Below are 21,590 nucleotides of genomic sequence, written 5' to 3' on the forward strand. Positions count from 1 at the left end.
GCCACTGGGCGAATTGATGGAGACAGCAGGGGAGAGTGGACAGACCACGGATGCAAAAACTTGCAAAAAGGCAACAAGGCAACAAGGCAAGGCACATTTACGAGGCAACTTTATAAGAGCAGAACAGGGGGCAGGGGGGCCAACAGGGAACTAGCTTGTGGAAGCGGGCACTGGAGAGTGGTGAGGGAGCAGGGCTGGATCTAAATGTGCTGCGACAAGCAAGCACGCCGCGACGCCGTGCGACTCCGGGGGGGGGGGGGGGTTATGGCAAGATTTTCGCACCAACCAGCCTGCCAAAACGCCCAGCTCACCCCCACTTTCAGCAGCGAGGCCCTCGAGGCCCCCCAACCAAACCCCCGGTTCCGCCGACTTACCGGAACTCTCTCGGCTGCCACTGCTACTCCCACCGGTGCGCCTCCAAGTTCTCAACTACAGGCGTCCCTACTCCCCTGCTCCCCTACTCGCTCAGCGCGCCACAGCCTTGCTCGCCGAGCCCAGCCGTACGTCCAGCTCCAACTACCTCCTTCGTCACGCCCAGTCCTTTCCTCAGCTGACGGGAAGTTCGAATGTAGCGACTCCTGCGTTAGAGGGGCGCGGTCAAAACTAAAATCACACATTTCAATGGCAAATGCGATTGTAATAATGAAGCAAAAAACACGTTTCAATGGTTCCAATCCGGGGTAAAGGGCAGCAGAAGAAAGGGCCCCCCCAAAGAACAGATGAACAATGAAGGTGTAAGGAAACTGTACTTGACCGGTGCTCCTTAGCCTTTAACAGAACTCATGTATTGGCTTTTGGAACACGGCGGTCAATGAATGGTATGCAGCAGGCGGGAATAAAGTGGTTTTGTTGAATGCAGCAAGTCTTGTAGACAGCACATGCTGGTGATGCTTGACCTAAAAACAAGACCCATAAGAATGCGCGATGGGGGGTTAAGTTGTCAGAAGTTGCAAGAACATTGGGGATTGAAGTACAAGGGGAAAAAAGTGTTCTAAAAATCAGATTGACTTTTTGGTTTAAAAAGTATGCACGTGCCTGGGGGGATAGATATTAAGATATTGAGACAAATCACAAAGTAAAGCATTGATTTCTCACATTCAGCCCCTACAAACCTGCAGTGCTGCTAAGTGGGATGACATAAGATGCCAAAGAACAATGAGAGATAGGGAAGGAAGGGGGTGCGTCCGTATCGCCTGTTATAATGTATGTTTTGACGAACCCAAGTAAGTGTGGTACGATCACTGTGAGACAGTGTTTGGGAACCCACTGGGATGGTTAAAAGACCCCTCACACACCAACCTGGTTGGTGTCATGCTTCATCATTGGGGTCAGTGGCAAATGGTCAGTGGTGAGTGGCAAAGTGGGTAGTGCCACGTGAGAAGTGAAAAAATAAAAAGATATTTATACCTACACACTCGCTAAGGTGTGTGGAACCGGTGTCTGACTGAGGTACACATTGTCTAGATATCTATGCTGTATTATTTCAAAAAGACACTTCGAGACACTGAGCAGTAATAATCCTAAAGATAAACGTAGGATCCATCCCCAGCCAGACTCCCTCTTTGCATCTGGCTGTATCGCTAGCTGGGAATAACCCCCACAATCATGCTCTACGCTGCCTCCAACTCCTGACTGTGCACCAGTGAATGCAGCCGGTACCTGTGCGGGGGAGCCCGACCAGGGCCGGACTGGGAACCACAACCGGCCCTGGCAAAGTGCTCGGCCGGCACCACCGGGCTTGGGGGTGCTGCCGAGCTCTTTGCCAGGGCCGGTTTTCGGGCGATTTTGTTACAGGGCCGATTTTGCAGCTATGCTGCAAAAACGGCCCTGTAACAAAAACGGCCCCCAGGATCCCAAAACCGGCCCCCACCTGTGCAGCGCACCGGGGGATTGCCCGGTGCCCGCTACGGCCAGTCCGGCCCTGAGCCCGACCACTGCTTTCCTCAATGTTCGGCCTCATGGGAGCCCTAATGAATGCACCGCTTGCTGCAGCAGTACTAGAATAGAAACGTTGTGCGCTCTCCGAAAATTAAATTAATTTGACTGTGATATTGTGACTGGCAACAATGTAATCACTGGTTCCTCGTTTATGGAATTATTGTTGTTTCATGACATGCTTGAGATGATGGCTACACTGTTTGAATCTGTTTAGGGTACAGTGTTTTTATTGTACTGAATGATCTAATCAAATAAATAAATTCTTAAAGCGTTGAGACACTCACGCGTGAGTAGACTCACTATACAAACCCCCGAAGGATTGATTGATTAAAAACAAATGTTAATCCAGGGACATAAAAATCTAATTTATAATTCAATAATGCTACTGGCAGAGCACTTTCCTTACAAAGGTGCAAATCAGAATCAGTTCCCTCCACAGAGGGCGGAGGGAAAATGAAGAAAGTAAGACAAAAGGAATGTGTGTATGCTGCGCATAATGGAAATACTATCAAGTTTAATAAAATATGAGTCCAATTTATGGTTGGTTAGCTGCACAGGAAGGAAGGGTGGTGAGGAAGGAGCCCCATGTACAGAGGAGAGTTTGTGCAGGACGAGGTCCAGATTAACACAAAGGGGAAGGGACTTTAGAGATGGTTCGGTTGCAACGAAAATGTATCTCTATCTTTATGGGGGATATAGGAATTTTAGTTTTTCAGCAGTATTGTGTTATTTAGGCTAGTAAAATAATGTTCAAATATGGATTCTTATGAATTATCGAAATGAGGGGACTGTGCTGTGCATAGTGAAATATCTTACTGGCACTTTCTATTGGTTTTAATTATATTGAACCAAAACTGTGAATTTGTGTGAACAATAATGTGATATATCAGAGAAGAATGTCTGTTTGTAGTTTTGTATTTCTGTGACCTGCTGCGAAAATGTGCCCCGATATAAAAATATAAATGAAGACAAATAAATTGACATGCTGCTCAGGGCAGCCCGACACGTTGGATGCTGTGTCTGCCCCTGGGACGGCTACGACTGACCGATGCTTCGTCACGCAGGCTCTCATTATTGTAGGCTTGAGGTCCTGTTTGGGACTCATTCATCTGTGGCTGTCATCGGGAACTCCCTCTTCCAGCCGAACAATAGACTCATTCTCCCTTATCTAATTCCTGCAATGCATTGCACCCAATACTCCACACACAGGTAACATGGGTGTAAGCTGTCGGAGGTTACCATAGGGTGGCTTGAGGAACTTACTAATCCCAAAATAAAAAAAATAAAAACGGAAGTGCGTAAAATCCCCTGGGGCTTTTAAACATCGCGTTAACATATATTGCTATAATACACCATTATTTAGTTTAATAATACATTTGTATTGGGATTCAAAAGAAAACAATTCAGCGGGTTCCCATTTGAAGGGGCATTGGGGGTGAACACATCTGAATGACGCTTCATGCTTGGGGCCCCTGGAGGCTGGCACGGGGGTGAGACCTCTCTTACCTCCCCTGCTGGACACTGCCTGGACTGGGGGTCGGTGGTAAGGCGGGACTCCCACTGAACTAACTGGACCCGGGACCCTCCAGCTATGGCTGTACATTATTCCTAAGCTCTCACCTCCTCACAGAGCTGTACCGCCACTGTCACTCATGGGGGGGGAGACAGGGCAGGGAGAAGCCCCCTCCCGATGGAGGGGGCCCCAACTGATGCCCAGCTACCTCGGAACCTCATCGGGGACTCCCGATGGGAGAGGTCATGACGGGACCATCATCCGAGACACTGGATTTGGTACTTAGTGTGATGGAGGGCACCAGAGTGGTAAATAAAGTGGGCACAGTTGTGATTGAACTGGGGCTTCTCTGGAAGGATCAGTGCAAACTCTCTGAGTGAAGATCACGGAGAGAGCCATTCACGGGCTCCAGCCCAAGGCTGCGACCTTCTCAGACAGATCACTGACGTCAGCTGAGACTTGTTCGAGGTGGACACCGATGCCAGGTGGAATGCCCTGACTGTCATCCGGGACCTATTCCTTCCGAAATCTAGCCCCCCAAAACTCCCAGACAAGCTGTTGCAGACAGCCCACAGCTGTTATGCAGAGCACGGCCAGTGTTCTCTCTTGAGGCGATGCCTCACACCCCTGAGGTTCCTCTCCAGTCCTTTCCTATAGTGTCAGAGGCCACTGGCGGGATGCAGCAGATGCATGGGAGGAAGGAGGCAGAGCCACAGGGGGACCCATTTCAGGATAAAGCCATGTCCCTTCTGTACCTCTAGTCATGACCTCTTGTCTGGCCTACCACCGGGACAGTTTTAGCACACAGCCCTTAGCTGCAGAGCTGCAACCCCCATGGTGAATTGCACACATGGTGAACTACACACACACACGGTGAATTACACGCACACACAGTGAATTACACACACGGTGCCACCCGCCCACCCACTACTGCAGGTCCGTTTGGCATTGGAACAGGTTGGATCTTCTAGTGGCAGTGGCTGGTTAACTTACAGTGTTCATTCGTTCTTCTTCCCTCAGGCTGAGGCAGCGTGACTCTAGCAGTAACGATCGACCCTCAACCTCTCACCACGGTCTCTTGAGTGCATGATGCAGCACTCTCCTTCCTTCCACCAGTGGCATCGTGTCGACCGGGCTGGCCCGGGCTCTCTGGATGTTCGGAAATATTACAGGCCTGGCGGCATCGCATGACAATTTAGATCCTGGGCCGGCCCCTCAGCACGGGGGGGGGGCGGCTGTTCAGGACAGGTCTGTGAGTGAGGTGCGACATGTCCGTTCAGCTCTTGCCTCCGGCTCTCCTGTGTAGACTCCACAGTGGTGGCACAGGCAGGGCCCCTACTGTAGGGCAAGTTGGCTCTGCTGCAAATCTCTCTGCACTTCCCAGACTCGAGAGCGCGTGGTGGCGCACGTCACTGCTGCACTTTCAGCGCAGGGGCTGGCCAAAAATGATTCCCAGAGCCATCATTGGTAGCTACAAGATTGATGGCTCTGGGACCCACATACGCGGCGGCTGCGCAGCACTGATGGCCCATGACGGCGACCTTCATATTTTATTTAGGGACACTGTGTCAGTGTCCGCAAATAAATCATAAAGGCCGCCGCCATGGGCCATCAGTGCCGCGTGGCAGCCGCCCCCTAGCTACGCCAGTGAGCTTGCAATAATTAGATGAGGGGGGGAAAGAAATCTCGCTGAACCCTAAAAGCAGACTCATTTTCAGAGTTTGGCATAGTCTGTGATAGTCAGAAGACCTGGGTTAGACTCCAGAGGTTTCTTTGCAGGTGGCGGCTTCGTCTGTCCTGTCCTCTGTCTCGGATCTCCTTGTCTCCCCTTCTACCTCCCAACTCTTCAGGTGTATTTTCCTGACTAGTGTCCCTGTGCCTATAGGTTTTCTACCCCAAATCGACAGAAATAAAAAATGTGTGGCTCAGGCTTTGGGGCCTCAGCGATAAAATATGTAGCTTAGTCGTCATATACATGGACTACTTAGCAGAAACTGAAAGTAATATAAAACATCTCTGTACGTGTTCAGCATCATCTGTTTATCCCAAAAGTACATGTCAGAAGAACACCTTTTTCAATGCAGATGAATAATGCTACCTCAATTTAGCACAAACTTCTTATGAGGCTATACTCTGAAAGTTTTTTAATGAGTGCTGCCCTTAGGATTGCGCGGCTCCCCATGGTAGGGGATTGCATCTCAAGATCCATATAGGACTGGTCATTGGGTGTTTAGTCACATCTGTCTGCAGTCAAATGTTGGAACTTTGCCTCAAGTGGCTTTAACTCCAAACCACAATCGGTGAATTACCTTTAGTCCGACCACATATACTTTGGGCCTTCTGCTCCACACAGAGCTAAATATGTAGTTTTTTCCGACCATGCAAGATTTTAAAGAAGGAAACGCAGAGTTTGATGGAGTGATGCTCCTATCAATGTCCATGTTCCAGTTTGTCAGCTGATGTCTCCTAATGCAGTAAATTAATATCATTTCTTGCCCTTGCCCTGATCGTCTTGTGTTACTCGCTAATCCCTTTGCTTGCACCAGTTCATCCCTGCAGTTTATTTTCATGCATTATGTCAAAAGGACATGATGTGAAAAATATTGCACCTTGTTCATTCTGGGGCGCAGTTGAAATATACATTTTCATTTTTTCTTTTTTTACAGACCAGAGACTGCTGCGCTGGTTTCTTTGGCCAACAGTGCTTATCCTGTCCCGGGAAGCTGGATTCTCCCTGCTTTGGAAATGGTGTGTGCTTGGACAACATTAACGGCACAGGAGAGTGCCAGTGTGAGGAGGGGTTCAATGGAACAGCTTGTGAGACTTGTGTCAAAGGCAAATATGGACCTGGGTGCAATCAAGGTGTGTGGGTCTCATCTAACACTGTACCAAGAAAACATTGTGCTAGTTGGTGTTGATCTATGCAAGCGTATATGGTTATCATCAATGCATTTTCCTTCGAATTGACATTGGAACATGAGGCATGTCAACAAACAGGAAATAACGTAGACGCAGATGGTCTAGGCGGGGCGCACTGCGGAAGCAGGACCAGGAAGAGGGGAGGGGGCGCAAGGAACCACCCCCACAACTTGGGGCCACCGGTGACTTAGTAAGGGAGGAAATTAGGCCTCTTGGTCTACATCCACTCTTTGGGCACAAGTGGGGGAAGTAGGGAGATCAAAGTCAGTTTTCTTGGAACTTTCACATTTTATCCTTTTTTTGGATTTACCACCTACAATGTGAGTACTAATGTACGGTTGATAATAAGCATTTTCACAATGGAAACATACATCCACTTGTCCAATCACTCTGATTCCAGTTTGTAAGTTTGACGTCACTTTTTTATAGAGAAGCAGCATTCAGAGGGAGTGGGATCACTGAGAAGTCTTAAAAAGACATGGCGGTATTGCTGGGTGTAACTCTTGAAATTGACAGGTGAGATCTGTGTCTGCTCAGGGGTCTGTGATGTAATTCAATGCTGGGGGACTGATGCATCTTTAATGCTCAAATGGCAGTTGGAAATTTTACATTGGTCTTCCTTGTCTGTCCGGGGCGTCTGTTAGTATTCAACGTGGATTCTTAGCTTCGTCAGTGTTAATCAGGTTAATCAAACATCGTCAGAATCAACATAACGTTTTGGTGGTAGAAATAAATAACCCCAGTCTTCTTTGCCACTGCATAAATTACAGAGAGGATGAACTCCACCAGCTACTTGGCAATGCGGGGTCTGGCTTGACGAGTCCCCAGCTTTCAAGCAAAAGACACACTATTGATGGACGGAATGCAGAACAAATCAAAACATTCAACCCCAGTCAAGAGATCTGGGGTAACTCCATCATTCTTTTGCTCATCATGCCACCCCAGTTCAGACCTGGCCGTATGCAAATCAGTCTTGACCCAGTGTCTCATGGGAGCAGTCCAACCCCAACTGCCAAGCCAGGTCCTCCCTGGACCGGAGACAAGCATCCTAGGACTGGTTTCGGGGTTTCACCCCTCATCAGCCAGGACAGCTTGAATCTAGTGGCATAGTGAGCCCGGGACCCACGTCTGGGCATACACGGGGCACATAGGGTGAGAAAGCAAAAGACACTTGTTGGACTTGGCCCTTTTTGCAGGGTCATCCCTGAACTTTTTCCCTTCCTCCTGTATTTTTTCCGACTTATTGTTGGTGGTTTTATGACTCTGGGCACTTTTTCACTGCTAAAGTGCATATGCTCTCTATTGTAAAGTGTTGTATTGGATTAGTGACTCCATGATTGGCTCATTTGATTTAGTTGTCAGACCCTAGTACAGTGCACCATGTGTGCCCAGGGCCTGTAAATCAAATGCTGCTGGTGGGCTTGCAGCACTGATTGTGCCACTCACAGAAGCAGCTTGTAAAATGTGGCTCAGGCCTGCCATTGCAGAGGCTGTGGGCAGCTTGGGGCTGCCATGTCGACTTGGCAAGTGCACCCACTAGCCAGTCCCTAAACCTTCCCTTTTCTACATGTTAGCCAGCCCTAAGATAGGCTCTAGGGCAGGGTGCATTGTACGTGATAGGTAGGACATGCCCTGATGTGTGTGGCATGTCCTGATAGTGAATTACAGCCATTTTCGTTTTTCACTATTGCAAGGCTCCCTGTCTCCACGGGCCAGAATGGGCAGCTTGATTATAAGATCTTATAATCCTAACTGACCCAGGGAACATGGTAGAAAAACGGATTTAGTATGCCTGAACTCAGAATGATAAAATACATCTTTTAGTGAAGTTGGTTTTAACATTCTTTGTTTGAAAATACCACTTTTAGAAGTAGGTATTTTCTTGCCTAACCATCCAGCCTGCCTCTGCTAGGTCGTGTACTGCATGTCTGGTTTGTGAGTGACAGGGGCTGGGGTGGCTCCAGGAGACAGGGTGAGTCAGCACTAGGCTGAATAGACCTATCTGCATTGGGAGTGGTGGGCGGAGTAGCACCGTGGCCTGAATAGGGCTGTGCCTGCCTTCCACAATGCTGGCTCCACCTCCTGTGGTGCGTCTGATGAACCTGGCCCACACTGACAAAGGAAGAAGTTGTGGACTGCCAGAATGCATCCAGAACTGGTTTGGACTAGGTACAGACACTCTCTGCCTTCAGAGACAAATCATTTATGTGTATAAAAAGGGGGACCCAGACCCCAGAACTTTAGATCACTTTTGGGAAATCAAGAGGAACCTTTGCCAAGGAGAAGAAACCAGAGAAGCTGAAGGAGCATTACTGCCCCTGTGCTGTTTGCTGTCTGCGGTTGGCCCGCAGTGGTCACTTGTTGCCAAGGAAAGGAGAAAAGGACTTTGCTGTTTGCTTTGTCATCTTGAGGAAGATCTCCAAAGGCTTGAACTGAGCTTGCCTCCTGTCTGAAGTCTCAGGGACACAAAGACTTCACCACCAGCTTCCCCTGAATTTCCTTGCTGGGAATTCTGACCTGCAGTGAGGTGCCTGCTGTTGTTTGGGCCCTCTGAGAGACTGCGTGTCGCTGGAAGCGCGACGCAATGAGGAGAAGTGTGTCGCCGCAGCAGCAGTTGCCGTAGCATCGCCGAAGAAGCTTGTCGTCACCGCAGCTTATCACCGTCACATCGCTGAGGAAACGTGTTGCATCACCGGAGAAGCGTGTCGCAGGGCCTGTCGCGGCTCCAAAGATCATGGATTTCACCACACGGCGGTCGGGCTTGCACGCATCGCATCCCCGTTGTCGCATCAAATCAAAGACAGCATTTTGTCGCATCGCACCGGATCGTCGCATCAAGGCGCCATCTTGTCGCATCGCACCGGATCACAGTAAGAAACCGACGCATCGCCACCTCTCCGGTAAGGAACTGATGCATCACCTACCCCGAAGCAAGGAACCGACGCATCACCTTCCCTGCGACCCCTTTGTTTGTATTTCGTGACGCATCCAAGGCACTTTGAGAGTAAAGTGTCGCATTTACCATCTACATTGAACTAAGCTATTTCTTCCATTTTAAAGTAATTTTTTTTATCACAGTATTGTGGATTTTTGTTGTTTGGTCTTGTGTTAAGTCTAGTAAAGATAACTTATTTTTCTAAACTGGTGTGGTATCTATTTGTAATGTTTTCACTGTATTACTGTATGTGTTCACAAATGCTTTACACACTGCCTCTGAGATAAGCCTGTCTGCTCATGCCCAGCTACCAATGGGGTGAGCAGGGGTTGTTCAGGAGTGTATCCCCCTTTCCCTGACTAGAAGCAAGGGTCCCTATTTGGACAAAGGTGTATACCATTGCCAACTAGAGACCCCCATTTCTAACAACACCCATCTGATGGACGGAATGCAGCACAAATCAAAACATTCACCCCCAGAGTGGGACGGGTATGCCCAGTCGTGGGTCCCGTGCTCTCCATGCCACTGGAGTCAAGCTGTCCTGGCTGATATGGGGTGAAACTCCGAAACCTGTCCTAGGATGCTTGTTTCCAGTCCAGGGAGTACCTGGCCTGGCAGTTCGGGCTGGACTGTTCCCATTAGGCCCAGGTTCTCTAGACTGATTTGCATATGGCTGGGTTCAAACTGGAATGGCATGGGGATCCAAAAAAAAGGATGGATTTAAGCACGATCTCTTTACTGGGGTGAATGTATGACATTGTTATGCATTCTGTCCATCAATTGTTCTTTTTGCATTTGTGCCCCCAGCGTTGTCAACCAGTTAACAATCCATTTGTGATCAGACCTAATATTGTAGGCTGAACCCCAGAAAACACTTGTAACTTCTGTGACACTCTCCATAAGGACTACTTCTTTTAGGGTGCCTCAGTGTGCACAATGGGTAAGCAACAACAAACCTGCACTTAGCCCCAAGCAATTGTCCTGCACTCATGAGGAACTTTGAAAATGTTTGTGGCTCTCATATCACAACAGCCCAAAGTCTCATCACATTGACCACCATCCGATGATATGTACTCCACACCATTCTCGGGTAAATCCCTCATGTCGAGGATCTTTTTCCAAAACGTATGCTAAAGCTCAGCATTATTGTCAACAAAGTGCCACATTCCATTCTTTTTCTGGTGCATTGTCTGCCTCTAACTCTCATACCTACTCAGCCCTATGTTCATCCCTTGCCTCTTTTTGACCTATTCCAGGGGAGTAGTTGGGTAGACACAGGATTCTAGTGCTCCCCACGGCCACACGTCTGCAACCTCTGGTGCCTTTTGTAAGTTGCTTGGTGATATCTGCTTCACAGGCAGAGGGCCCAGGCATCCCATCGTGCACTGATGTCCTCTGTGGGAGGCGTGTAGCCATACCAAACACAGCCGTCCACCAAAAAATAACAAGGCGTGTCTTATTGATACTATCTCAATTATGTAACTTAGTTTGAGATTGGGTGGCTGCATTGTACTCTAAATTCTATCAAACTCAATTCACAACATTTTTTACATGTTAATTACGTGATGCATAGCAACTCACTATTTTCAGGGACTCTGAGAATTCTCTTGAAACTCTTATGTTCCAGGCAGCTCTCATCTGCTGGGAGAAACCTACATTCTAGCAGCACTCTTTTGTATGTCTAGGTATCCAAAGGACTCTTTGAAGCCCATCTGACTCACAATTTAGTGTGATTCTATAGATTTAACATGCTGGCTCATTTGTGTTTTTCCACTGGTTATTGGCTTCCTTCCGCAGTCGCCCGTCTCCTGAAATCTCCAGTCCCTGGTTGTTTACTCTCATTAGACTGCCACTGTCCCCTTCATATGATCATTCACTTGTGAGAGTTACCCTTTGGTATGTAGCAGCTAATTCAGCTAAGGCAAACCTTAATCTTTGGTGACTTCACAGCTTTGGAGTTGTCCTTAATACATTGTTTCTAGTGTGTGACTTGACATATCCGACTGAGTAAAGTGCTCAACATGACCCAAAACCCAGAAAAGTTCCTCTATCCTATTTGTTTACTGGAGCCACTTAATTAACCTTTGTTGCATCCAGATTCCACATGGGATGAATCTCTTCTTCCAACAATGTGTGTCCTAAATGTCAAATATGACATAACATGTGGCACATATCCCATTGGAAAGTCATATCAAGGTGTGTTAAGTTTTCTAGAAGCCCCTGCAGATGTTAATTATATTCTAGTCTAGTCTTCATGCTGTCCAATGTATTACCCTGAAAGTATATCACTTCATTATTCCCACCAACCCTCCCCAGAAGAAGACTGGCAATGTTGATGCTAAGCCAAAGAACATTAACCATAATTGCTCTGCCCCAAAGAGAAAATAACAAAAACCTAAAGGTTTTTAGCTTAGAATATAACACAATTTCATGGCATGTACAAGTGTACCATACATTAGTTATGGCAAATCTTAAGGGTTTTTTAATTTGAAACCAAGCGCGTTATATTGTCAGGAAATTCCTTAGATACGAGGAAGGAACAATAGCAGGGATTAGGTATCACTTAAGACAATACCAGTTAAACACCTTTGCTCAGGAGGACAGCATAAAAATGGCATGGGACATTGGTTGGCATGGCCAGCCAGAGCCTTAAATGGCTTCAATTAGTTGAAGCTCATGCTTATCCCCATTTTTCTATCTTCATCTTTTACCACAGGGGCTTCCAGCGGCTGTGGAGCCCTATATCTGATGGGGTAAGTGATGGGGCTGTACCAGAGATAGGAGGTGACAATCTTGATACTTCCAACCTCCCCGTGTATGAGCAGTGGAGTCTGGTGGAGCCATGTGTGGGGCTTTGCACTATTACCAGAGAGACAAATGGATGGATGAGGCTTTCCGAGTCCCAAAGGACGAGGGTCCTATAGGCGGGTAAAGAAAACCTAGACAAGATTCAAAGTTCAAACAATAAAGGTTTATTTCAAATTCAAGTATCATTATAGGAGAGGAGGAGCCTAGCGCGCAACCAAGATGGCCGCGTAGGCTTACGGCTCTCGAGGGCCTGCGCAACCTCCCACGTCTATCCTGACTTAATCCTGATTTATTTGACGGGCTTTTGCTGATGAACTTGCGCTGAGGTGCCACCCGTTTTCCAAATTCAGATCGGACGCCGGGAACCGGAATGGTTGCACTCCGAAGTTTGCGGCCTACTCTTGCCTTGGTCCCGATCTCGAGTTGGTGAGGTGCCCGGGTACGAAGTGAACAACAGCGGCAGGCTGGGCTTGACCTGCCACGGACCCCGCACTTTCACTTTCGTTTTCAAGCTTGTTTTCTGATATCGGCTGAGGGACTTTGGTGTTTCAGAGGGGCGCGGACGGCGGAGTGTCTGGCCTGCCTCTCGGACTATACGTGGGCTCACTGTCAGCGACAGCGGTGTCCAATTGAACTAGCTACCTGGTCCCCTTTTTCCTGGTGTCGGTGGGTGCCAACCCTGGTGGCCTCCGGACGATGGCGGCGAGACTGGAAGGAGACAAGTCGAAACCCAAGTCAACCCGGAGGGGTGCCTATACGCAGGTCAATAACATGGATCGGTATGCGCAGACGAAGGGATCCCCTAGTGGCTCGCATAAATCGCCTGAGAGGTCCAAAGAGGTCTCAGGCCCATCGTCAGAATTGACTTTGCTGGACGTCATGGGCGCCATTGAGGAGATGAAGGCCGCTGTGGGTCAGCAGTTTGATACCCTGGCTCATAAATTGGACGCGGTCCTGATCGATGTGAATTTGGTCAGGGCAGACCTGTCCAAAACTAGCGAGCGGGTCGACTCCTTGACTCAAGCGGCGTCGAGCCTAACTGTGGATGTGGCCGCCCTGCAGACGGAGGTCCATAGGTTGCGACTAGCCAGTGACCTGACGGACCGTCGACTTGAGGACTCCGAAAGCAGGGCTAGACGGAACAATGTTCGTATCATTGGAGTGCCGGAACGATCGGAGGAATCTGCTGCTGATCTTTTTGTGGAGGATCTGGTGATCAACCGTCTCGCGCCCAAGGGCCTGGGCAAGTTCTTTGCGGTGGAGCGGGCCCACAGGATTCCGGGTGGTGCGCCCAAAGTGGGTGCTCCCCCACGGCCTATAATCGCCCGACTCTTTAATTTTCGGGATAGGGATGCTATCCTTCAGGCGTCGAGGGTGGCCGGGCCGCTGAAGTTTGAGAACTCTAATGTCAGCTTTTACCCGGACTTCACGCAAGCGGTCCAAAAACAACGGCTGGGATTCTTGGTCGTCAAACGGCGCTTGAGGGACATGGAGCTGAAATACGCAATGCTATTCCCGGCTAGGCTGCGGGTTGAGTTCCAGGGTCGCTCGCACTTCTTCGACCGGCCGGAGGCGGTTGGAGACTGGTTGGATGCCCTGCCTCAGGGACAGGATCGAGACACTCGGATGGCGGAGAGCGGAGAGGATTTGGTGGAGCAAGACTAGAACTTGGTTCCTGGTGATGGACTAGACTGGTGACGTTTTGTACCTTGGCTCAACTGGACCCTAGTTTGACACAATATGCCCTTCAAATGCCTGGAGGTTGTGGGGAGCTTATTGGGGCCCTTTCCTCCTTCTGGGTTTTTTTTTTCATGGTATATGTTAGGGCGACAGGCACACTGCGAGTTGGGGGGGCTGTTCGGGCTCAAGCAGGGGTGCAGGGAGGGGGGAGTTGTGGTTTGGGGTTTGTGGGGGAGGGGGGTTGTTGGGGACTGTTTGTTTGTTTCGCAAGGCAATGTGAAGTTCTCTGCTGACTTGTACTGGTTGTGCTTTCCGGGATGTGGGTATCATGCACGGGAGTGGGGTGGGGGGTAGGGGATTGAGAATCCTTTCGTGGAATGTGAATGGATTGGGGGACAGGATCAAGCGCGGGGTGGTGTTGCAGTTTTTGAAACGGATTTCGCCCGACATTGTTTTCCTGCAGGAGACACATTTGATTGGGAACTCCTTCCATGCCCTAAATAGGAGGGGCTATCGCCTTGCCGCTCACTCTGGTTTCACTTCTGGCTCTAGGGGAGTGGGCATTTTGGTTAGGGCCTCTCTCCCATTGGAGGTGGACGAGGTGCTTCACGATGATAGGGGGCGCTATGTGGCACTGGTGGGGAGATGGGAGGGTAGGACTGTTTCGCTCGTTGCTGTTTATGTGCCTCCGGGGTTACAGACGGCTACATTTGCTGATTTGGGGAGTCTGGTCCTGGGACTCCCTGGGGCGTTCTGGTGTTGGGGGGCGATTTTAATGCTGTTGTCTCCGGGTTGGAGGACCGCTGCCCCCCCAGGGATCTCCCTAGGGCTCAGGCCTGGTTGGGTGGCTTTTTGGACACCTTGGGACTTGTAGATTGCTGGAGATTGATGCACCCGGGACAGGCGCAATACACCTTTCACTCGGGGGCCCATGGGAGTCTCTCGAGACTTGGTTACATGCTTATGCTGGCGATCCAAGCTGGGATGATTGGGGAGGTGCGTCATTTAGCCCGAGGTATCTCTGACCATTCCCCCATATGGTTGCAACTGAAGGTTGTCCCTGGGGCAGAGGGGAGAGTAGCACCCATTAACCCCTGGTATCTACGTAACCCTAAGATCCGCGCGGAATTGGTCAAGTCCACTGATCACTACTTCAATGATAATGTGGGGTCGGTGTCGTCGGCCGTCTCCCTATGGGAGGCTTATAAAGTGGTGATCAGGGGGCAGGCCTTGTCCCTTATCTTCCATGCTAAGAGGTGCGAGAGAGCAGAGGTGGTTCGCCTGGAAACTGAAATAGCTGAAATGGAGGAGGACTTGGAGCGGGGAGTTACTGATGAGAAATTGCACGTTCTCAGCCTCAAACAATCGGATTATAGAGCGCTAGTCACGGAAGCCGCTAAAGGGATGAGTAGAGAGCAGCAAGGATGACTGTATGATGTGGGGGATAAGGCCGGAAAGTTGATTGCCTGGTTGGATAAGAAGGAGAGAGCGAGCAGGGTGGTGCCCGTGGTGGAGAGAATGGACGGAGAGCGTGTGACTGACCCTGTGGAGATCGTTGACTGCTTCGCGGATTATTTCCGCGGGGTATACTCTCCGGTTTCTGTGCGTTCGGAGGAGGATTCTCATCTGTTGCTTAGAGACATTGCATTGCCAACCCTATCGGAGGCTGATGCAATGTTGATGGAGACGAAGTTGTCGTCAGATGAGATCGCTCTGGCCACTCGCTCGATCGCATCTGGTAAGGCTGTGGGTCCTAATGGTCTTCCCATTGAACTATATAAGTTGCGTCCCGATAAGATAGCGCCGTATCTTCGGGACATGTTTTTCGCGGCACGTGCGGCGGGCTTCCTCCCCCCTGACCAACGTCTCGCCAACATAGTTGTAATACACAAAGAGGGGAAGCCGCGAGATCACTGCGCCTCCTATAGGCCTATTTCGCTGTTGAACGCAGAACCCAAAATTCTGGCTAAGGTATTGGCTAATCGGCTGGTTCGAGTCGTGGGCGACTTGATTCATCAGGATCAGTCCGGTTTCATACCCCATCGGAATACCGCCCTGAATTTGAGGCGGTTGCACGGCGTGCTTGCTAGAGCGGAGTTTATACGTGAGCCGGCCATCTTGGCATCTTTAGATGCTACTATGGCGTTCGACACTTTGGAGTGGCCGTATATTTGGGCCGTGTTGGCGAAATTCGGGTTCGGCCCTGAGTTTATTGGTTGGGTAAAATTACTATATGCTGACCCATTGGCTCAGGTTGTGGTGAATGGTAGGGTGTCGGCTCCCTTCGCACTGGGGAGAGGTACGAGGCAGGGATGTCCGTTATCACCCCTTCTCTTTGCACTTTCTTTGGAGCCTCTCGCCGCCTGGTTGCGCTGGGAGCCGTCGTTGCGGGGCATTAGATGGACGCCGGAGTTTGAAGACCGTGTCTCCCTTTATGCGGATGACATCCTTCTGTATCTGACCTCTCCCCGACAGTCGCTAATTGTATTGGTGGACGTATTGAGTTCCTTTGGTCGCAACTCTGGCCTGGTTATCAACTGGGCCAAGTCATGTGTTTACGTCCTCTCGGGCGAGGCCCCCCTCATGCCACGGCATTGCCCTATCCAGATTGCTACACTGGGGTTCAAATATTTGGGAATCTTTATTTCTCTGGATCACCAGAGTCAGTCAGCACAAAAAAATGGGGGTGAACAGGCCAAAAAGGTGACTTTCTAACACTGCCAGTTATAGCATACAGATGTAGTTATCTAGTAAAACAATTATGACGATATAACAGTAAACATTTCACCTGACACAATAACATGGAGTGCTCCGACATTCCTTTTTGTAAAAGGTGTTGCAATTATAACTTTTCACACACCAGCATGTTGCTCCTTTTCACCCACCAGAGGGAAACAATGCATACGTAAAACTCAATCAGCTCAATTATGCATACAGATTGGTATTGGTTCACAGCTTGGAAAGCAATGTTTCTAAAAATAACATTTCTCAATTATTAGTTCGAAAAAGATGTGCTTAGAAAATAGAACACTTCCCAAATGTTTGATTCCCAAAAATATATTTAAGTAGGAAGAGTACAAACATGGGTGTCAATTCATCAAAATGCCAGGGGTAGCGGAAGGGACATCACACACCATTCACACACTCTTTCTCAGATAGACACACTCATCTGCAAGCATGCATAAAACATACATTAAAAAGCATTTTCTTCATACCATGGTTGTCAGATATAATCATATTCCCTCTCATTAGACTCCATTTTTTTAACCCAAATAGTGAATATTAATATTCACTAATCAGGTAATAAAAGATTTGACAGAAAACCCGGAAAGTGGAGCTCCAAATGACATCCATTAGAATGAGCTGCTCCTGTGTTTCCAGGCACTGATTTTGCCACCTCCTAGTGCCAGCGGTAGCGAGGGGCAAGCAGGTGTTTGCAGCTACGATATTCAATGTTTTTACAGGTTTAGTATGTTATTTGTCTGGCCACTTATTGGTTTTCATTTTGTTATCATGTGTTTTTTGTAACCTGTTATTTTAATTAGTATTACCATTTTTTGTATCAGTTGTTTGTTATGAGATATGATGTTATTTTTGCTTACATTTGTATACCCCACTGATTAGAACAAGATTACATTCGACCTTTTAACTAATTCTTACGAATTAATAAAGCATGCATATTCTTTCACATGTTCCTCTGAACTTTATATTGTATTGTTAATTTTGAATAGGTTGCCCAGGGGTTGTGTCTGTAAATTATTGTAATTTCCCTGCCTTTGGAACTGTTATCTAGATTCAGGGATTTCCTGTTTTTGGTACACTGACCCCTAAATGCCTTCCATCAGTAAAAATCTATATTCCACATGTAAATAACATTTTCAGGGACTGGAGTGGGGGGTCAAGCATTTAGGATATAGGGTTAAGTATTTGGGATATAGGATTAAGAGTTGGAGGTAAGGGGGTTTGGTTTAAGGGGTTACGATGTAGATGTTAAGGGGTACTATAAGGGTTAAAGTTATGGGTTTAGAGGCGTAGGGTTTAGGGTACAAGGATAATAGTTTGTAGTAGAGAGTTAAAGGTTTCACATTTGGAGTGTTGGTATTAGAGATTAAGAGGTCAGGTGTTGAAGATTAAGGTTATAGGAGTTTGGCTATATAGGATTTAAAATATGCAGTTACGGGGTTAGAGGTTTAGGGTTGAGATTGTAAGGTTTGGGGCATAGGGATAAAGGCTTGGTTGTTTACATTTTAAGGGATATGGATTAATGGTATTGAGTTCACTCACATAATTGCATTTCTTTTTAAAATATGGTTGGTTTCTAGTGTGTCGATGAAAGTTACAGACAATGTAGGCATATCTGTACAAAAAATACGAAATGTTGCTTTCCACACCAAAGGTACACTTAATTTATTTCAATGGAATTCATTTCAATTTCGACGTAATGAAAGTAGAAGTGTTAAAAATGTTTGATGCTATTTTTATTTTATTAAAAGCAATGTGCATGTACATACTCCATTCAAGTGAGCAGTCATTAAACGTTATAACTAATAACAAAAACATGTTCTGTCTTTCAGAATGCATTTGTGTCCATGGAAAATGCAGTGAAGGGATAGACGGGGATGGCTCCTGTGAGTGTAATGTTGGCTGGCGGGGAATCCACTGTGACATTGGTAAGGTTTTATTCATGAAACTATCTCTGTAACATTTTGAAGAATTCCCAAGACCTGTCAGAGCCGAGAGACATCCATTACAACTCGGTCTTTACACCAAGATACCTTCAACGTGGCCATTACAACGCAAGTCATTACAACGATTTGCACTGGATGGTGCTATACACTAAGGAATAGTATGATTTACTATTCCAACACCTTCCCTACTGTTACGTAGGCTGGAGTTGGAATAGTAAATCATACTATTCCTGAGTCCAGCGCCTCTAGCGCAAGTCGTTGTAACGACTTGCATTGTAATGACTGCGTTGTAAAAATATCGCGGTGTGAAGACTGCGTCGTAACGTCATACATTTGTCAGAGCCTGTGTAGCATGCAGCCCCACAAATATAGTTAGACGTGACCTCTATTCAGGAAATGCAGCACAGTAATTGTGTCAACTCCTTCAGTGACCAAAGATCAGCATGCAGAACATTTCCACAATATTGAGAAATAAATTATATTAGGACAGTAAGATTGCATTCATTTAGTGCCACTAAATTAGGTGCCTTCAAGCTACAGAAACGTGAGAGCTGAAGTGAGAGAGATAAGAGCAATGCTTGAATTCTTAAGTTTGTGCTGATCATCTTGAATTAGTAGATATGGTTATAAATGATCACCTGCAAGTGTTGCTGCCAAGCTGTCTGTCCTTCCAGAGAGGCATAGCATGCTTTTAAGGGGAGTGTGGAAAAGGCTTGTCATTTACTTCTGCTAGAGCATCTATAAACTCACCATCACCCTGATGCTTAAGCAGGTCCCTGACATGTGTGTGCATCACATACAAAGAACAACAAGCTCAATTGCGAATGTTCAATCTAGATTTATGACCTAGGGAGAGGGAGTTTGCATTGTTCAGTAGTTAAATGAAGTTATTGTGGATCCTCATTAAAGTGAGGCGTGCAAAGGCTCTGATATGCATAGTCAGGCTACTTGTGGTGAGGTACCGAAAAATGTAATTCATGATGAAAACCTGTCTTGTGAATGCAGCTCATTACACCATTGCAGATCCCATGATTAATGGGATTAATAGCCTGAAGTATACATCCTCTGCTATTTCACCCACCTCAATAGCTCAACTTGCATATGAATTGTGCAGGCTCATGGAATCAATAAACCCCTCAATAAACCTGTTGTGATCACTCTATTCCTCTTAGATAGAACCATGAATGTCCCTGAAGTCAGAGAAATTGTTTAACTTCTAATTCACATGAAACCAAACAGAAATATGTTAATCTCCTAATATATTTTTATACTCTCACCCAAGGAAGCGGGTGTTTTAACTGTGCTATTACTGCTCTATGTAACTTTCTGATAATTGAGTCCATTTGTATAATTTTAGACTACTGTAAGGATTTGATTAAGCTGGACAATTAGTTTTCTCCTAGAATTGATTCTGGTGTCCCTGGCTCCTTTCCATGTCCATCAAGCTACCCTGAATTTGAATGGGAATACAACAAACTGCTAATTCGTGCCACTATATTGACTATTTAAGAACATTATTTATTAGCTTGTATGACTAAATATATCTCACATTCTAGGACATAGATAGTAAATTTCACATATACATTTGCCAAGTTTATTTCAAATACAATACAAGCAAGAACTAATAATGCTAGTAAAAAAAAATACTCTCTGAGCAGTACCAACCCAGCCCAACAGGCAATATCATTAATTCACACATGTAATCATCTCACAGGCATACTTCATTCATACCAGTCATACCTTTCACCATGCAAGCTAATTAAAACATGTAGTCCTAGGGTCGTAGACTAGCCACAAAATATGAACAAAATTGATCAACAAATAATAGTGCACAACTAATAAATTGCAAAAATGTTCTTCGCATTATCATGTGACTTCAAATCTATTTACTATTTTGTCTTCAAACCAACATACATAATGGTCTCTATTCGCATATAGTGCACGTTTGCATCAATTTTACAGTTGATAGTTTGTCACACTCAGATTGTCCTTCTACAACAAGATTGTGGTCTTCATACACCCATCCACTGATCGCCAACGGTTGTTTTGGGGGCACAACCCAGGATGTGGGCAACTTTCTTCAAGGCGTAAGAATAATTGGCGAAGGCGGTGCAAGGGGAAAGCTACCCAGAGAGAGCAGAAATCTAATGGAGATAGCAAACTGCTGTAAAGTTAGAAAATATATGTACACTTAAATATAGCACTCCCATTTTTAAAGAAACTCAACTTAACAATCTGTATGGAACAGGGTTTGGAGTACTCGGTGGACCAAAAAGGTCCACATTTGTCACCTACTCTAATGAGTGGGTGACAAAGATAAAATGATACTGAATGGGCCACACCTTTGTTCACAGAATAAAATATTGAGTGGCGTAAACATCAATAACCATACCGGTGTGATGCACAGTCCGCTACATATACCACGCCCCAAACCTAGCATGCAAATGTGCCTGTGCCTTACAAGTTTGTGTGGGGTCTCTACTATTGTGGGACAACCTGAGGACTTAACTTCACAGTTCAAGATTAAATAAGACTATCTATCGTGTCTAAACGTGCCACAAAGAAGCAGAGGATCCCAAAGACCCCACATTTGGGTGGGCATAACTGAGGAATAAAGGCAAAAAGAGTTTGGAAAAACCAAAAGAAGTCAGAATAGGGAGAATTGAAAAAGGTTGAGATTTGCCTAAGTAAAAAGTTGTAGTGAACAATGAGTTACTATATGGTATTGCACAAACACAAGTCCTATCCTCACTGGTGATCACCAGTGTTAGAACTGGGATTTCTTGTTGGCTGAGGTAAGCACCCATGCCAGGCAGGAGCCGCCACTCTAGTCAGGGTAAGCTAGATACACAGTAAAAGGTAGCCTGTGCTCACCCTCTAGTAGCTTGGCACTGAACAGTCTGGCATATGTATAGAGGCAATGTGTGAAGTAGTTGTGCAACACACACACACACAGAAGAACATGTTGCAGGGATTCTGCTCATGCACAGAACTATGCGCAGGAAACCAGGACCTCAGTGAATTGTGGTGTACCAAAAAACTCACCTCAGTACCCAGAACCCCTATCCGACTAGCATCAGTGTCTCATTCGTTCTCCGTACTACAGCGA

General features: G+C 47.0%; 1 protein-coding gene across 1 annotated transcript in view; it reads left to right on the forward strand.

The window, feature by feature from the left end:
• Positions 1 to 21,590, forward strand: part of LOC146855449 (stabilin-2-like) — a 1,111,419-nt gene that overhangs the window by 693,113 nt on the left and 396,716 nt on the right. Inside the window, exons 38-39 of the mRNA XM_085653245.1 lie at positions 6,118 to 6,313; positions 18,368 to 18,463. Of these exons, the coding sequence (XP_085509371.1) occupies positions 6,118 to 6,313; positions 18,368 to 18,463 (292 nt within the window). The remainder of the gene's footprint in view (positions 1 to 6,117; positions 6,314 to 18,367; positions 18,464 to 21,590) is intronic.

Source organism: Triturus cristatus, chromosome 4_1 (genome assembly GCF_964204655.1).
Source record: "Triturus cristatus chromosome 4_1, aTriCri1.1, whole genome shotgun sequence".
NCBI lineage: Eukaryota > Metazoa > Chordata > Amphibia > Caudata > Salamandridae > Triturus > Triturus cristatus.